Source organism: Scyliorhinus canicula, chromosome 6 (assembly GCF_902713615.1).
Source record: "Scyliorhinus canicula chromosome 6, sScyCan1.1, whole genome shotgun sequence".
Taxonomy (NCBI): Eukaryota; Metazoa; Chordata; class Chondrichthyes; order Carcharhiniformes; family Scyliorhinidae; genus Scyliorhinus; species Scyliorhinus canicula.
In genome coordinates, this window is record NC_052151.1 from 38,102,592 (window position 1) to 38,118,002 (window position 15,411).

The window sequence follows — 15,411 nt, forward strand, 5'->3', positions numbered from 1 at the left end:
CTGGAGTTCAATGTGTGGCTGTAGTTCTTTGAGTGGCTGTAGTTCAGTGTGTGGCTGTAGTTCAGGGTTTGGCTGTAGTTCAGGGTTTGGCTGTAGTTCAGTGTGTGGCTGTAGTTCAGGGTTTGGCTGTAGTTCAGTGTGTGGCTGGAGTTCAGTGTGTGGCTGTTCATTCTGTGGCTGTTGTTCATTGTGTGGCTGTAGTTCAATGTGTGGCTGTAGTTCTTTGAGTGGCTGTAGTTCAGTGTGTGGCTGTAGTTCAGGGTTTGGCTGTAGTTCAGGGTTTGGCTGTAGTTCAGTGTGTGGCTGTAGTTCAGGGTTTGGCTGTAGTTCAGTGTGTGGCTGGAGTTCAGTGTGTGGCTGTTGATTCTGTGGCTGTTGTTCATTGTGTGGCTGTAGTTCAATGTGTGGCTGTAGTTCTTTGTGTGGCTGTAGTTCAGGGTTTGGCTGTAGTTCAGTGTGTGGCAGTAGTTCAATGTGTGGCTGTAGTTCAGTGTGTGGCTGTAGTTCAGTGTGTGACTGTAGTTCAGTGTGTGACTGTAGTTCAGTGTGTGGCTGTAGTTCAGTGTGTGGCTGTAGTTCAGTGTGTGGCTGTAGTTCAGTGTGTGGCTGTAGTTCAGTGTGTGGCTGTAGTTCAGTGTGTGGCTGTAGTTCAGTGTGTGGCTGTAGTTCAGTGTGTGGCTGTTGTTCAGTGTGTGGCTGTAGTTCATTCTGTGGTTGTAGTTCAGTGTGTGACTGTAGTTCAGTGTGTGACTATTATTCATTGTGTGGCTGTAGTTCATGTTTGGCTGTAGTTCAGTGTCTGGCTGTAGTTCTGTGTGTGGCTGTAGTTCTGTGCGTGGCTGTAGTTCAGTGTGTGGCTGTAGTTAATCCTGTTGGTGTTGTTCAGTGTGTGGCTGTTGTTCAGTGTGTGGCTGGAGTTCAGTGTGTGGCTGTTGTTCATTCTGTGGCTGTTGTTCAGTGTGTGGCTGTAGTTCAATGTGTGGCTGTAGTTCTTTGAGTGGCTGTAGTTCAGTGTGTGGCTGTAGTTGAGGGTTTGGCTGTAGTTCAGTGTGTGGCTGTAGTTCAGGGTTTGGCTGTAGTTCAGTGTGTGGCTGTAGTTTAGGGTTTGGCTGTAGTTCAGTGTGTGGCTGTAGTTCAGTGTGTGGCTGTTCAGTGTGTGACAGTAGTTCAGTGTGTGAGTGCAGTTCATTGTGCGGCTATTGTTCATTGTGTGGCTGTAGCTCAGTGTTTGGCTGTAGTTCAGTGTGTGGCTGTAGTTCAGTGTGTGGCTGTAGTTCAGTGTGTGGCTGTAGTTCAGGGTTTGGCTGTAGTTCAGTGTGTGGCTGTAGTTCAGGGTTTGGCTGTAGTTCAGTGTGTGACTGTAGTTCAGTGTGTGACTGTAGTTCAGTGTGTGGCTGTAATTCATTCTGTGGCTGTTGTTCAGTGTGTGGCTGGAGTTCAGTGTGTGGCTGTTGTTCATTCTGTGGCTGTTGGTCATTGTGTGGCTGTAGTTCAATGTGTGGCTGTAGTTCTTTGAGTGGCTGTAGTTCAGTGTGTGGCTGTAGTTCAGGGTTTGGCTGTAGTTCAGGGTTTGGCTGTAGTTCAGTGTGTGGTTGTAGTTTAGTGTGTGGCTGTTGTTCATTCTGTGGCTGGTGTTCAGTGTGTGGCTGTAGTTCATTCTGTGGTTGTAGTTCAGTGTGTGACTGTAGTTCAGTGTGTGACTGTAGTTCAGTGTGTGACTGTAGTTCAGTGTGTGACAGGAGTTCAGTGTGTGACTATTGTTCATTGTGTGGCTTTAGTTCAGTGTTTGGCTGTAGTTCAGTGTGTGGCTGTAGTTCATTCTGTGGTTGTAGTTCAGTGTGTGGCTGTAGTTCAGTCTGTGGCTGTAGTTCATTCTGTGGCTGTAGTTCAGTGTGTGACTGTAGTTCATTGTGCGGCTATTGTTCATTGTGTGGCTGTAGTTCAGTGTTTGGCTGTAGTTCATTCTGTGGTTGTAGTTCAGTGTGTGACTGTAGTTCATTCTGTGGCTCTTCATTGTGTGACTGTAGTTCAGTGTGTGAGTGTAGTTCATTGTGCGGCTATTGTTCATTGTGTGGCAGTAGTTCAGTGTTTGGCTGTAGTTCAGTGTGTGGCTGTAGCTCAGTGTGTGGCTGTAGTTCAGTGTGTGGCTGTAGTTCAGTGTTTGGCTGTAGTTCAGTGTTTGGCTGTAGTTCAATGTGTGGCTGTAGTTCAGTGTGTGGCGGTTGTTCATTCTGTGGCTGTAGTTTAGTGTGTGGCTGTAGTTCAGTGTGTGGTTGTAGTTCATTCTGTGGCTGTAGTTTAGTGTGTGGCTGTAGTTCAGTGTGTGGTTGTAGTTCATTCTGTGGCTGTAGTTTAGTGTGTGGCTGTAGTTCAGTGTGTGGCTGTAGTTCAATGTGTGGCTGTAGTTCAGTGTGTGGCTGTAGTTCAGTGTGTGGTTGTAGTTCATTGTGCGGCTATTGTTCATTGTGTGGCTGTAGTTCAGTGTTTGGCTGTAGTTCAGTGTTTGGCTGTAGTTCAATGTGTGGCTGTAGTTCAGTGTGTGGTTGTAGTTCAGTGTGTGGTTGTTGTTCATTCTGTGGCTGTTGTTCAGTGAGTGGCTGTAGTTCAGTGTGTGGCTGTAGTTCATTCTGTGGCTGTAGTTTAGTGTGTGGCTGTAGTTCAGTGTGTGGTTGTAGTTCATTCTGTGGCTGGTTCTCTTCTTTCAGAGAAGCTGCATGTATTCAAACTTCTGAGCCGGTCTTATTGGAAAGATTTCAACTATAGTGTGGATCTCAATGATAATGTAGTATTTTTATCGATTGCTTGTTTTTAATGTTTAAGGTTTTAGAAACAAGATGGCAATAAAAATGTTTATTTTAATATTGCGGGTACTGCTGATATTGGTGTAGCTGCCAGGTAACTTCACATTGTTGATTGAATGGTTTATAGTTCTTTGGACTTCCTGATTGACAGATGTTTGTTTCTTTGTTCATTGATTCGGTCTCCAGCTGCTCAGTTGTGATTCGCTGTTGTCTGCAGACTAACATCAGAGTTCCTGCGAATGTGAGGTCGTGACCCCACGGACCAAAATGTAAACAACCTCATCACTGTTTACTGAGCACTCAATCTGTCTGAATGACATGTTACAAAATATTCCCATAGTCTGCATTGATTTCAAAGATTCGGATGGTGTTACCAGGGCCGGCTCAAGGCACCGGCAACTCGGGCAGTCGCCCGGGGCGCCATGTGCTAGGGGGCGCCAGAGACTCAGGTCCCGCGCATGCGCAGTTGGGCCGGTGCCAACCAGCGCATGCGCGGTGGCCGCACTCCCCCAGGGTGGCCGCACTCCACCCAGGGCGCCCCCCCCCCCCTCTGTCCGCCCCCCCCGTTCCGCCCCCTCGGTCCGCCCCCCCGCTCGGTCCGCTCCCCCCCCCCTCGGGTCCGCCCCCCGCCCCCCCCTCTCGGCCCCCCCCTCTCGGCCCCGCCCCCCCCAAGGGCGCCGAAGTTCAACTTGCCCGGGGCGCCAGCAACCCTAGGGCCGGCGCTGGGTGTTACTGTCTTAACTTTACATCTGCTTAAAAACTGCACAAGGGGGCGGTACGGTGGTGCAGTGGATAATAATGATAATCTTTATTGTCACCAGTCGGCTGACATTAACACTGCAATGAAGCTACTGTGAAAATCCCCTCGTCGCCACATTCTGCCGCCTGTTCAGGTGCACTGAGGGAGAATTCAGAAGGTCCAATTCACCTAACTGCACATCTTTCAGAATTTGTGGGAGGAAACCGGAGCATCTGGAGGAAACCCACGCAGACGTGAGAACGTGCAGACTCCGCACAGTGACCCAAGCCGGGATCGGACCTGGGACCCATGCGCTGTGAAGCAACAGTGCTAACCACTGTGCAACCGTGCTGTCACCAGCACTGCTGCCTCACAGCACTGAGGGTTCCATCCCAGCCCACTGTCCATGTGGATTTTGCACGTTCTCCCCGTGTCTGCGTGAGTTTCACCCCCACAACCCAAAGATGTGCAGGATAGGTGGATTGGCCACGCTAAATTGCCCCTTAATTGGAATCAAATAATTGGGCACTCTAAATTTATTTTAAAAAACTGCACAAGGTTGCAAAATATGGGGATGAATCGCTCACCACTCAATAAGTCAGTCATTACAAATGGTTCATGTACAAAAGACCTTTATTTTCACTGTAAACAAAATATGCACTCGGATTCACGACATTAATACAGTTAATACACAAAAATAGAATATGTCGCAGGCCGCCATCAATATTTACAGTACAGTTTACCCAAAGGGGCGGAGCAGATAGCTACAAATAAAGTGCCTGTTCATTTCAATACTTATCGCGTTGTTCATTAGACTGTAACTTTGGAGAAATTGGAACTTTTTAAACAAGTTCCATCGGGTAAGTGTGTTCCTCCTAGGTTTCTTGTGGAGAGTCGATGAAATTGACATTGTCCCGGGGACACACACCCTCTGCAGAGCCCTTGGGTGACATTTAATTTGTCGGAACTGGCGTTCAGGTAAGGAAACTGAAATGGTGAAGGAAACTCCTCTCTCCGCTGACAGTCCCACACCTCACCATTTAGAAAGTGGGATGCGGGGGAGGGAGAGTCGATCAGCATCTGGAACAGGAGCTGGGGTTGGAAGGTGGTTAATATTCCGATTGCAATTTTAAGGGACGGTTGGACGGAGAGTTTGCAGATTTGAAAGGGTCTGAAACATTATCTCAATGTCTCCATCCACAGATGCTGTGGACCTGCTCAGTGTGGGATTGTTGTGTTCAGTCTGGTCGGGAGTCTGGCCACCCAGTAAACAGCCACAGGTACATTGAGATATTTTTCAGATATATGAGGAGGAAGTAGTTCTCCTGGCTCCTGCTGCCTGGGCCACCCCCTTCCCCCCACTATCTGCAGCCTGGCACACCCCCAGCCAGCCAGGATGCCCGCTGTTGGCACCTAAAGCTCACCCATTGGATTTGAATGAAACTTATAAATTGGAACTGCGAAATGGGTGGCCAATTGCTCCCCATAACCAAAACTTCAGATCTACCTTCATGGATGCACCAGTCTAACTCTGTGTAAATCAGTGGAAAGGACAATGGGGTGCATGGATCACAGATGACAAAATTCCCTTTCAATAGAGGGGGCAGATCTTGACCTTGAGGAGCAGGCTGGCTAATTGCAATCAGACCAGTGCACCCCGGGGTGGGGGGGGGGGGGGTTGCCAAAAGGCCCCCTGACACAGCGAACCAGATAACCAGATTGAGGTCTCCAGCATTGAGCCGTGTGGTTTGGGATGGTAGAGAGTGGAGGTTAGTTTGGAAAACATCTTGGCCGGGTCTCTTACATCCCAACACCTCCTGGAACCCAAACAAAAGGCTGCAGTGTGAACTAACATGCCAATCGGAGTGCCAGGGCCCTGGCATGGAAATGGAGGAGCCGACCGGCCGAGACAGGTGGGATCCAGCAAGAAGTACCTGACCAAATGTAATTGGCCCCTGGTCTGGTGTTAAGAGGGCAGTAAGGCGTCGATAAGGCCAGACACAGCCATCTACACATCACTGGGTGACCTTGAGTGGAAGGAGGTGTTGGACTGGAAACAGCCACAAAATAAAACCCAGGTAGCTTTCTGGATCTGCTGGTTCTTGAAAGCGTAAATGATGGGGTTGATCATGGAGTTGTAGGTGGCAGGCAGCAGGGTGGCGTACGTGTACACGGGCGGATCCGATTCATTGGCCACCAGGCAGTAAATAGCGAAAGGCAGCCAGCTTGTCCCGAAGGTGCCTACGATGATGGCAAGAGTGGAGACACTTTTCTTTGTGGTCACGTAGGAAGAGGTGGCAAAGAAGTGTTGCTGCAGCGCGATCTGCTGGGCATGTCGACACACAATCCTGCAGATCTGAATGTAAAAGTGCAACATGATGATGAAGATGAGAAAGAAAGATATGGACAGAAGAGTCAAGTTACTCCTGGTCAGGGGCTTCACGATGCTGCAGGTGGATGTATCCTTCAGACAGTTCCAGCCCAGGATAGGAAGTAAGCCCAGGCAGAGTGAGACCCCCCAGGCCACAGCCAGCATGCTGTGGATATAGGCGACAGTCCTTTCCGAATAGTAAGTCAATGCGTTATACAGAGACAGGTAGCGGTCTATCGTTATAGCCAACAGGCTGCTCACAGAGGCGGAGAAGGAGCCGACTAAAAACCCCACCGTGATCAGGTTGATCGTCTCCGAGTGGATCAGGTAATGGAAAAAGAAGTTGAGGATCAAGCCGAGTCCAGCCAGGAGGTCCGCCGTGGCCAGGCTCCCGATTAATAAAAACATCGGTGTCCGTAAAGTTGGGGTGTAGAAGATGATGGCCACCACCAGGGCGTTTTCACACGCAATGGCAGTGCCCGAGATACACAGCATCACATCCCAGGGGTCCACCCAGAGCCGGGGCTCCTGAGATTGCAGCTCCAGGGATGAATTGTCCATAGCTTCCAGCCAACTGGACAGGTTAGCACTCTCATTGCCAGACATTTCCCCCATCTCTCCCCTGGCTGGCTTCTGAAATGGAAAGGGCTCAGATCAGTAAGGTTAAACAGCAAACCTGAGCAACATAGAAATACATCTTACACTCAATTCGGGTGCTGGGGGCGGCGTTACTGAGGGGCTGGGGGGTAGGGAACTGGAGGGGCTCTGGGAGTGGGGGCTGGGGGTAGGGAACTGGAGGGGCTCTGGGAGTGGGGGCTGGGGGTGAGGGAGCTGGGGGGCTCTGGGAGTAGGGCTGTGGGTGAGGGAGCTGGGGGCCATGGGAGTGGGGGCTGGGGGTGAGGGGGCTGGTGGCTCTGGGAGTGGGGGCTGGGGGTGAGGGAGCTGGGGGCTCTGGGAGTGGGGGCTGGGGGGTGAGGGAGCTGGAGGGGCTCTGGGGGTGGGGGCTGGGGTGAGGGAGCTGGGGGGCTCTGGGAGTGGGGGCTGGGGGCCATGGGAGTGGGGGCTGGGGGGTGAGGGAGCTGGGGGGCTCTGGGAGTGGGGGCTGGGGGTGAGGGGGCTGGAGAGGCTCTGGGAGTGGGGGCTGGGGGTGAGGGAGCTGGGGGGCTCTGGGAGTGGGGGCTGGGGGTGAGGGAGCTGGAGGGGCTCTGGGAGTGGGGGCTGGGGGTGAGGGAGCTGGAGGGGCTCTGGGGGTGGGGGCTGGGGTGAGGGAGCTGGGGGGCTCTGGGAGTGGGGGCTGGGGGCCATGGGAGTGGGGGCTGGGGGTGAGGGAGCTGGGGGGCTCTGGGAGTGGGGGCTGGGGGTGAGGGGGCTGGAGAGGCTCTGGGAGTGGGGGCTGGGGGTGAGGGAGCTGGGGGGCTCTGGGAGTGGGGGCTGGGGGTGAGGGAGCTGGAGGGGCTCTGGGAGTGGGGGCTGGGGGTGAGGGAGCTGGAGAGGCTCTGGGAGTGGGGGCTGGGGTGAGGGGGCTGGGGGGCTCTGGGAGTGGGGGCTGGGGGTGAGGGAGCTGGAGGGGCTCTGGGAGTGGGGGCTGTAGGTGAGGGAGCTGGAGGGGCTCTGGGAGTGGGGGCTGGGGGTGAGGGAGCTGGGGGGGCTCTGGGAGTGGGGGCTGGGGGTGAGGGAGCTGGGGGGCTCTGGGAGTGGGGGCTGGGGGTGAGGGAGCTGGGGTGAGGGAGCTGGAGAGGCTCTGGGAGTGGGGGCTGGGGGTGAGGGAGCTGGGGTGAGGGAGCTGGAGAGGCTCTGGGAGTGGGGGCTGGGGGTGAGGGAGCTGAGGGGCACTCTGGGAGTGGGGGTGAGGGAGCTGAGGGGCACTCTGGGAGTGGGGGGCTGGTGGCCATGGGAGTGGGGGCTGGGGGTGAGGAAGCTGAGGGGCACTCTGGGAGAGGGGGCTGGGGGTGAGGGAGCTGAGGGGCTCTGGGAGTGAGGGCTGGGGGTGAGGGAGCTGAGGGGCACTCTGGGAGTGGGGGCTGGGGTGAGGGGGCTGGGGTGAGGGGGCTGGGGGGCTCTGGGAGTAGGGCTGGGGGTGAGGGGCTGGGGGGCTCTGGGAGTGGGGGCTGGGGGTGAGGGAGCTGGGGGCTCTGGTAGTGGGGGCTGGGGGTGAGGGAGCTGGGGGCTATGGGAGTGGGGGCTGGGGGTGAGGGAGCTGGAGGGGCTATGGGAGTGGGGGCTGGGGTGAGGGAGCTGGCGGCTCTGGGAGTGGGGGCTGGGGGTGAGGGAGCTGGGGGCTCTGGTAGTGGGGGCTGGGGGTGAGGGAGCTGGGGGCTATGGGAGTGGGGGCTGGGGTGAGGGAGCTGGCGGCTCTGGGAGTGGGGGCTGGGGCAAGGGAGCTGGGAGCTGGGGGCTCTGGTAGTAGGGGCTGGGGGTGAGGGAGCTGGGGGCTATGGGAGTGGGGGCTGGGGTGAGGGAGCTGGCGGCTCTGGGAGTGGGGGGCTGGGGGTGAGGGAGCTGGGGTTGGGTTGGGTGCTGGGGCTGGGGTTAGGGGCTGGGGCTAGGGTTAGGGGGCTGGGGGCAGAGGGTACTAGGGTTGGGCGCTCGAGTTGGGGCTGAGGTTGGGGGTAGGGGTTGGGGGCTGGGGTTAGGGGCTGGGGTTGGAGGCTGGGGTTAGGGGGCTGGGGGTAGGGGGCAGGGGTCCGGGGGCTGGAGTTAGGGGGCAGGGGTTGGGGGCTGGGGTTAGGGGCTGGGGTTGGGGGCTGGGGTTAGTGGCTGGGGTTGGAGGCTGGGGTTGGGGGCTGGGGGTAGGGGGCTGAGGTTAGGGGGTAGGGGTTGGGGCTGGGGGCAGGGGGTACTAGGGTTGGGTGATACGAGGTTGGGGGCTGCGGTTAGGGGCTGGGGTTGGAGGCTGGGTTGGGGGCTGGGGTTAGGGGTTGGGGCTGGGGTTGGGGAGGCTGGGGTTGGGGGGTAGGGGTTAGGGGATACGAGGTTGGGCGCTGCAGTTAGGGGCTGGGGTTGGAGGCTGGTGTTAGGGGTTGGGGGGCTGGGGTTAGGGGGTTGGGGGGCTGGGGTTAGGGGGGCTGGGGTTGGGGGTTAGGGGATGGGGTTAGGGGATGGGGTTAGGGGCTGGGGTTGGAGGCTGGGGTTAGGGGTTGGGGTTGGGGGGCTGGGGTTGGGGGGTAAGTGTTGGGGGGTAGGTGTTGGGGGATACGAGGTTGGGGGCTGCGGTTAGGGGTTGGGGTTGGAGGCTGGGGTTAGGGGTTGGGGTTGGGGGGCTGGGGTTGGGAGGTAGGGGTTAGGGGATACGAGGTTGGGGGCTGCGGTTAGTGTCTGGTGTTGGGGGCTGGGGGCTGGGGTTAGGGTCTGGGGTTGAGGGCTGGGGTTGGGGCTGGGGTTGGGGGCTGGGGTTGGGGGCTGGGGTTAGGGGCTGGGGTTGTGGGCTGGGGTTAGGGGGCTGGGGTTAGGCGGCTGGGGTTAGGGGGCTGGGGTCCGGGGGCTGAAGTTAGGGGACAGGGGTTGGGGGCTGGAGTTAGGGGGCTGGGGTTGGGGGCTGGGGTTGGGGTTGGGGGCTGGGTTGGGGGCTGGGGTTTGGGGTTGGGGGTTTGGGGTTGGGGGCTGGGGGTTGGGGGTTGGGGGCTGGGTTGGGGACTGGGGTTGGGGGCTGGGGTTGGGGGCTGGGGTTAGGGGTTAGGGGCTGGGGTTGGTGGCTGGGGTTTGGGGTTAGGGGTTGGGGGCTGGGGTTAGGGGCTGCGTTGGGGGCTGGGTTTAGGATGGGATGGGGTTAGGGGCTGGGTTGGGGGCTGGGGTTAGGGGCTGGGTTGGGGGCTGCGGTTGGGGGCTGCGGTTGGGGGCTGCGTTTGGGGGCTGGGCTTAGGGGGCTGGGGTTAGGGGTTGGGGCTGGGTTGGGGGCTGAGGTTGGGGGCTGGGGGCTGGGGTTGGGGCTGGGTTGGGGGCTGGGGTTGGGGGCTGGGGGTTGGGGGCTGGGTTGGGGGCTGGGATTGGGGGCTGGGGTTTGGGGTTAGGGGCTGGGTTGGGGGCTGGGTTTAGGATGGGATGGGGTTAGGGGCTGGGGTTGGGGGCTGGGTTGGGGGCTGGGTTGGGGGCTGGGGTGAGGGGTTGGGGGCTGGGGTTGGGGGCTGGGGTTAGGATGGGATGGGGTTAGGGGCTGGGGTTGGGGGCTGGGTTAGGGGCTGGGGTTGGAGGCTGGGGTTGGGGCTGGGGTTAGGATGGGATGGGGTTGGGGGCTGGGGTTAGGGGCTGGGTTTAGGATGGGATGATGTTAGGGGCTGGGGTTGGGGGCTGGGGTTAGGATGGGATGGGGTTAGGGGCTGGGGTTGGGGCTGGGTTGGGGTTGGGGCTGGGGTTAGGGGCTGGGGTTAGGGGTTGGGGCTGGGTTGGGGGCTGGGGTTTGGTGTTGGGGGTTGGGGGCTGGGTTGGGGGCTGGGGTTAGGGGCTGGGTTGGGGGCTGGGTTGGGGCTGGTGTTAGGGGCTGGGTTTAGGATGGGATGGGGTTAGGGGCTGGCGTTGGTGGCTGGGGTTGGGGGCTGGGGTTAGGGGCTTGGTTTAGGATGGGATGGGGTTAGGGGCTGGGGCTGGGGGCTGGGGTTAGGGGCTGGGTTTAGGATGGGATGGGGTTAGGGGCTGGGGCTGGGGGCTGGGGTTAGGGGCTGGGTTTAGGATGGGATGGGGTGTCAGCGTCTATTTATGAGCGAGAAAGGACGTGACTGCAATGTGTAAAGGGACTGGGCGATTCAGACCCAACAGTAAAGAGGCAAGTTTTAAAACCGGCTCTTTTAGCATCACGATATAAACTGACAGGTTAAACGATTTGAAAAGAAAGGAAAAGAGCGAAGAGGGTGGGGAATGCCTGGGACGCGGCTGCTTGAAGGGGAAGCGAGTGGGGAAGGCGCTGGCCATGGTGCTGAAAGACTGTGTGTGGGGCTGGCCAGGGGAGGACAGGATCACATCCCGCTCTCAATCTCACTGCATCTTTATAAATTCCGCGAACATTGTGCCCTGGAGCTCAGACTGAACACTACACAAAGAGGCACACACAATAGTCACTCTCACTCCCCCAGAAGCAAAGCAGCGCCTGTACTTTTCCACTTACCGTTCACGGCTGGGCTACAAGCGGAGGGACATCCGTCCTGCTGTTTGGGTGGATCCTTCTGCTGGAGGTGAAGGGACAGCGCGTTTCTCCACAGCCCCCTTCTCCCTGCGCTCCTCGCCTCCCTGCGGACCTCCGCTAACAGACGCGTGTTGGCTGCGAGCTGCGGCCAGTGGCCTGGGGGAGGTGTGGGCTGCTCTTTCTGACGGCAGACACACACACACACACACAGAGAAGAGCTTGTTGCTGCTGGAGCTTCACTCCCACCCTGACGTCAGCCTGTGCTGAGCAGTCACGGGGCTCACACTGCCAATATCAAAGCATCTTCCACCAAATAAACACAGCCGCAGGAGGAGGAGGCACACCAGACCTATCATCACCTGCTATTATATCAATTATTCTACTCTACACGTGATAAAATATCACCCAATTCATCAGGGATTCAGACTCGCCTCTGATTCCCCTGAGGTGTATACAGTGGCTGTGAGAGTTTAAATGTCTATGTTATTTGTATTTCATTCCTGATAAAGAATCTCGGGCTATCCTTAAATGTCCCGATACAAATTGGAAACAACCATCTCAAGGCTGATGTTGCCAAATTACTGTATGATTCTGGCTGATGCAAACACAAATTGCTTCACCGTCACTACTTACCCACTTCATTGCAGCGGATCAACACTTATTTACAATACCTTATCTCTCTCAAGCGGTATTAATATGCAAAGCGTGGGGGGTGTTAAGGTTAACCCAGACATGTGGGAATGAGAGCGATCAGGTCAGAAAAGCGCCACGTCAGCGAATTAATCTTGTTACATTGCAATGTGAAACTGCAACTGGTTCCACCGAACACAAGTGGAATGGTTTAGCGAGCTGGGATCTCCGCAGAAACAAAACCCGCTGTTTTGCATCAATCCAAAGGAGGTGATTTGAAATTAAAACAGAAAATTTTGCTCGCTCCTATAGCAGGGAGCCGGCAGCAAGATTTTCACAGTGGTTATATTGCCAGCTCTGATCATTAACTCACTGCATTGCTGATTGCGTGAATAAATGGAAACATTCCATTGTCTCTGTTTCAGTGTCCATGTTTATTCTTTCACGGAATGTGAGGCTCACTAGCAAGGCCAACATTTATTGCCTGTGCCCAACTATCCTTCAGAAGGTGGGGGTGAGTTGCCTTCTTGAACTGCTGCTCAATGAGGTGTAGATACACCAACTGTGCTGTTAGGGAGGGAGTTCCAGGATTTCTCTCAGATAGTGCAGCAGTCCATGTCGAAATGCAGCAAGACCTGGACAATATCCAGGCTTGGGCTGACAAGTGGCAAGTTAAAGGCACACCACACAATCAGCCAGGCAATGACCATCTCCTGCAAGAGAGGATCTAACCATCGCCGCTTGACATTCAATGGCATTATTATTGCTGAATTCCCCACAATCAACATCCTGGGGGTTACTATTTATCAGAAACTGAACTATACTAGCCATATTAATACTATGGCTACCAGAGCAGGTCAAAGGCTGGGAAGCCTATGGCAAGTAACTCACCTCCAGACCCCCCAAATCCTGTCCACCATCCACAAGGCACAAGTCTGGAGTGTGATGGAATACTCTCCACTTTCCTGGATGAGTGCAGCTCCAACAACACTCAAAAAGCTCAACACCATCCAGGACAAAGCAGCCCGATTAATTGCTCCTCCTTCCACAAACATTCAAACCCTCCACCATCTACAAGATGCACTGCAGTAACTCACCAAGGTTCCTTGGCAGCACCTTCCAAACCCACGATCACTATCATCCAGAAGGACAAGAGCAGCAGATACCTGGGAACCCCACCACCTGGCAATTCCTCTCAAAGTCACTCACCACCCTGACTTGGAAATATATCGCCATTCCTTCACTGTCACTGGGGAAAAATCCTGGAACTCCCTCCTTAACAGCACAGTGGGATGCAGCAGTTCAAGAAGGCAAATCTCCACCATCTTCTGAAGGGCAACTACAGATGGGCAATAAATGCTGGCCTAACCAGCAGCATCCACATCCCATAAATTAATATTAAAACAAATTGTCCCAGTGACATCTCAGGATGGTTAATGACTTTGAGGGGAACTTCCAGGTGGTGGTGTTCCCAGGTATTTTGCTGCCCTTGTCCTTCGAGTTGATCATGGGTTTGGAAGGTGCTACCAAAGGGGCCTTGGTGAGTTCCTCCAGTGCATCTTGTGGATGGTACATGGCTGCTACTGCTAGGTATGATTGAAATCAGTAGGCACTTTTCCCTTCAGTCCCATTGACTTCAACTTTGCTCGGATTCCTTGATGCCATTTTCAGTCAAATGCTACCTTGATGTCAAGGACAGTCATTCTCACCTCACTTCTTTTTAATTCACCTCTTTGACCAAGGATATAATGAGTTCAGGAGCTCAGTGATACTGGCAAAATCCAAACTGAGCAACAGAGAGAAGGTTCTTGTTGTGTAGATGCCCCTTGACAGCACTGTTTCTGACATCTTTCATCACTTTGCTGAGGATCAAGAGTTGACTGATAGGATGGTAACTGCCCAGATTGGAGTTGTTGTCTGTATTGTGGATGGGACAAACTGGGCAATTTTCCACATTGTCGGGTAGATGCCAGTGGTGCAGCTGTACTGGAAGAGCATGGGTAGGGCTGCTGCTGGTTCCAATCCCACAGCCTTCAACCCTTTCTTGATATTAATTGCAGTGACATCGGGGAGCTCAGTATGAGGTCAAAATGGATCATCAACTTGGCTGAAAATGGTTGCAAATGCCTTGTGTTTTTTATTGACATTCTGGGCTCTGGCATAATTGATAATGGGGATAGTTACGGAGCCTACTCCTCCAGTTTGTTACATCATTGTCCATCACAATTCATGAGTTGATGTGGCAGGACTGCAAAAATCTGATCTGATTTGTAGTGGATCACCTCAATCTGTTTACCATATGCTGCTTACACTGTTTGGCCTGCAAGAAGTCCTGTGTACAGCTTCACTGGAGTGACACCTCATATTTAGCTATTCTTGGCACTGTACCCTCATTGAACCGAGGTTGCCTCTTGAGCTGATGGTAATGGTAGAGTGGGGGATATCCTAGGTCATAAGGTTACAGAATATTGCTGTATTCAATTCCAATGGCCCACAGAACCTCACAGGTGCCTAGTTTTGTGCTGCTAAATCTATTCTGAATCTATCCTTTAGCACAATGACAGTAACAGAAAGCATAATAGCCTCTATTCACAGTCTGAAGGCAGAAATTTGCCTCCACAAAAGTTGTGCCGTGGTCATTCATACAAATACTGTCAAGGCAAATGCATCTGTGACATAAAGATTGGTCAGGGCGCGATCAAGTAGGTTTATTTCCTCTTAGTTGCCTTAGCAACTGCCGCAGGTCCAGTCTGGCCGATGTGCAAAACTCATTCTAAAAATGATCTGATTTGGGGGAGAGCAGGCTGGCAGCTACAACCCTGTACACAATTGTTTATTGGCTAGTCTGCTTCTCAAATGCCTGAAGGTCTGGCTTTGATTGGTCACTGGGAGTATCCCCCTCAGGCGCCGATGGGCCATTTGACACTGTGCAATAGCCATGGGCATATTGTATGAAACTCACCTGCTGACATCATGAGACCATGTGTCAATCCTGGCTGAAGAGGTCTGAAACGTTTGCAATAGTTTTTGAGAAAGTAATGTGTAAACATCGCAGGGGAATCATTGAGTGCTGTTCCTCGTACATTACAGTACAATTCATAAATGTCTCAAGCATGTTCTCTGCAGTGCTGTGTTGAAGGAGGACACAATTCTACTTTTCTACTTTACTGGTGTCAGATGCCTCACAAGTGTTTGAAATCCATTTTGTGTGTTTTTTTTTTACAGAGTTTTGTCGCTCAAACTTCATTAGGCCTTAGCTGTGGTAAGTGACAGCACCCTTCCTGTCATAACTCATAAAATTGTAGATTCACAATCCCACAAAACATAGGCTGACACTCCATTACAGTATTAAGGGAGAAATCCACTGTTGGAAGCTGTCTTCTGAATGAGCCATTAAACTGAAGCCTGGTTGTGAAATATCCCATGGCATTTGCTGAAGAAGAGCAGGGAAGTTTTCCTTGGTATCCTGCTCAATATTTCCCTCTCTTATAACATCACCAAAACAGGTTATCTCATCATTGTCACATTGCTCTTTCTGCGGGCTTGCTGTACACAAAGTGAAATACTGAGTTTCCTACAGTACAATGATGACTATACGTCAAATGTACATTGACTGTTAAGCACTTAATAATAATAACCTTTTATTGTCATAAGTATGAAGTTACTGTGAAAAGCCCCTAGTCGCCACATTCCGGTGCCTGTTCGGGTCTGCTGCTATGGGAATTGAACCCACGCTGCTGGGGTTGTTCTGCATCAC

At 54.0% G+C, this 15,411-nt stretch overlaps 1 protein-coding gene across 1 annotated transcript; it reads right to left on the reverse strand.

The window, feature by feature from the left end:
- Positions 1 to 5,331: 5,331 nt before the first annotated feature.
- Positions 5,332 to 11,309, reverse strand: LOC119967104 (G-protein coupled receptor 6). The gene is made up of 2 exons (XM_038799184.1): positions 11,007 to 11,309; positions 5,332 to 6,544 (listed from the first exon to the last, which is right to left on the reverse strand). The coding sequence occupies exon 2, from the start codon at positions 6,524 to 6,526 to the stop codon at positions 5,549 to 5,551; it is 978 nt and encodes a 325-aa protein (XP_038655112.1). The 5' UTR covers positions 6,527 to 6,544; positions 11,007 to 11,309; the 3' UTR covers positions 5,332 to 5,548.
- Positions 11,310 to 15,411: the final 4,102 nt, after the last annotated feature.

What these genes read in the sequence shown, in the direction of transcription:
- LOC119967104 (XM_038799184.1), bottom strand. Translation starts at nt 6,526, where the DNA reads ATGGGGGAAATGTCTGGCAATGAGAGTGCTAACCTGTCCAGTTGGCTG.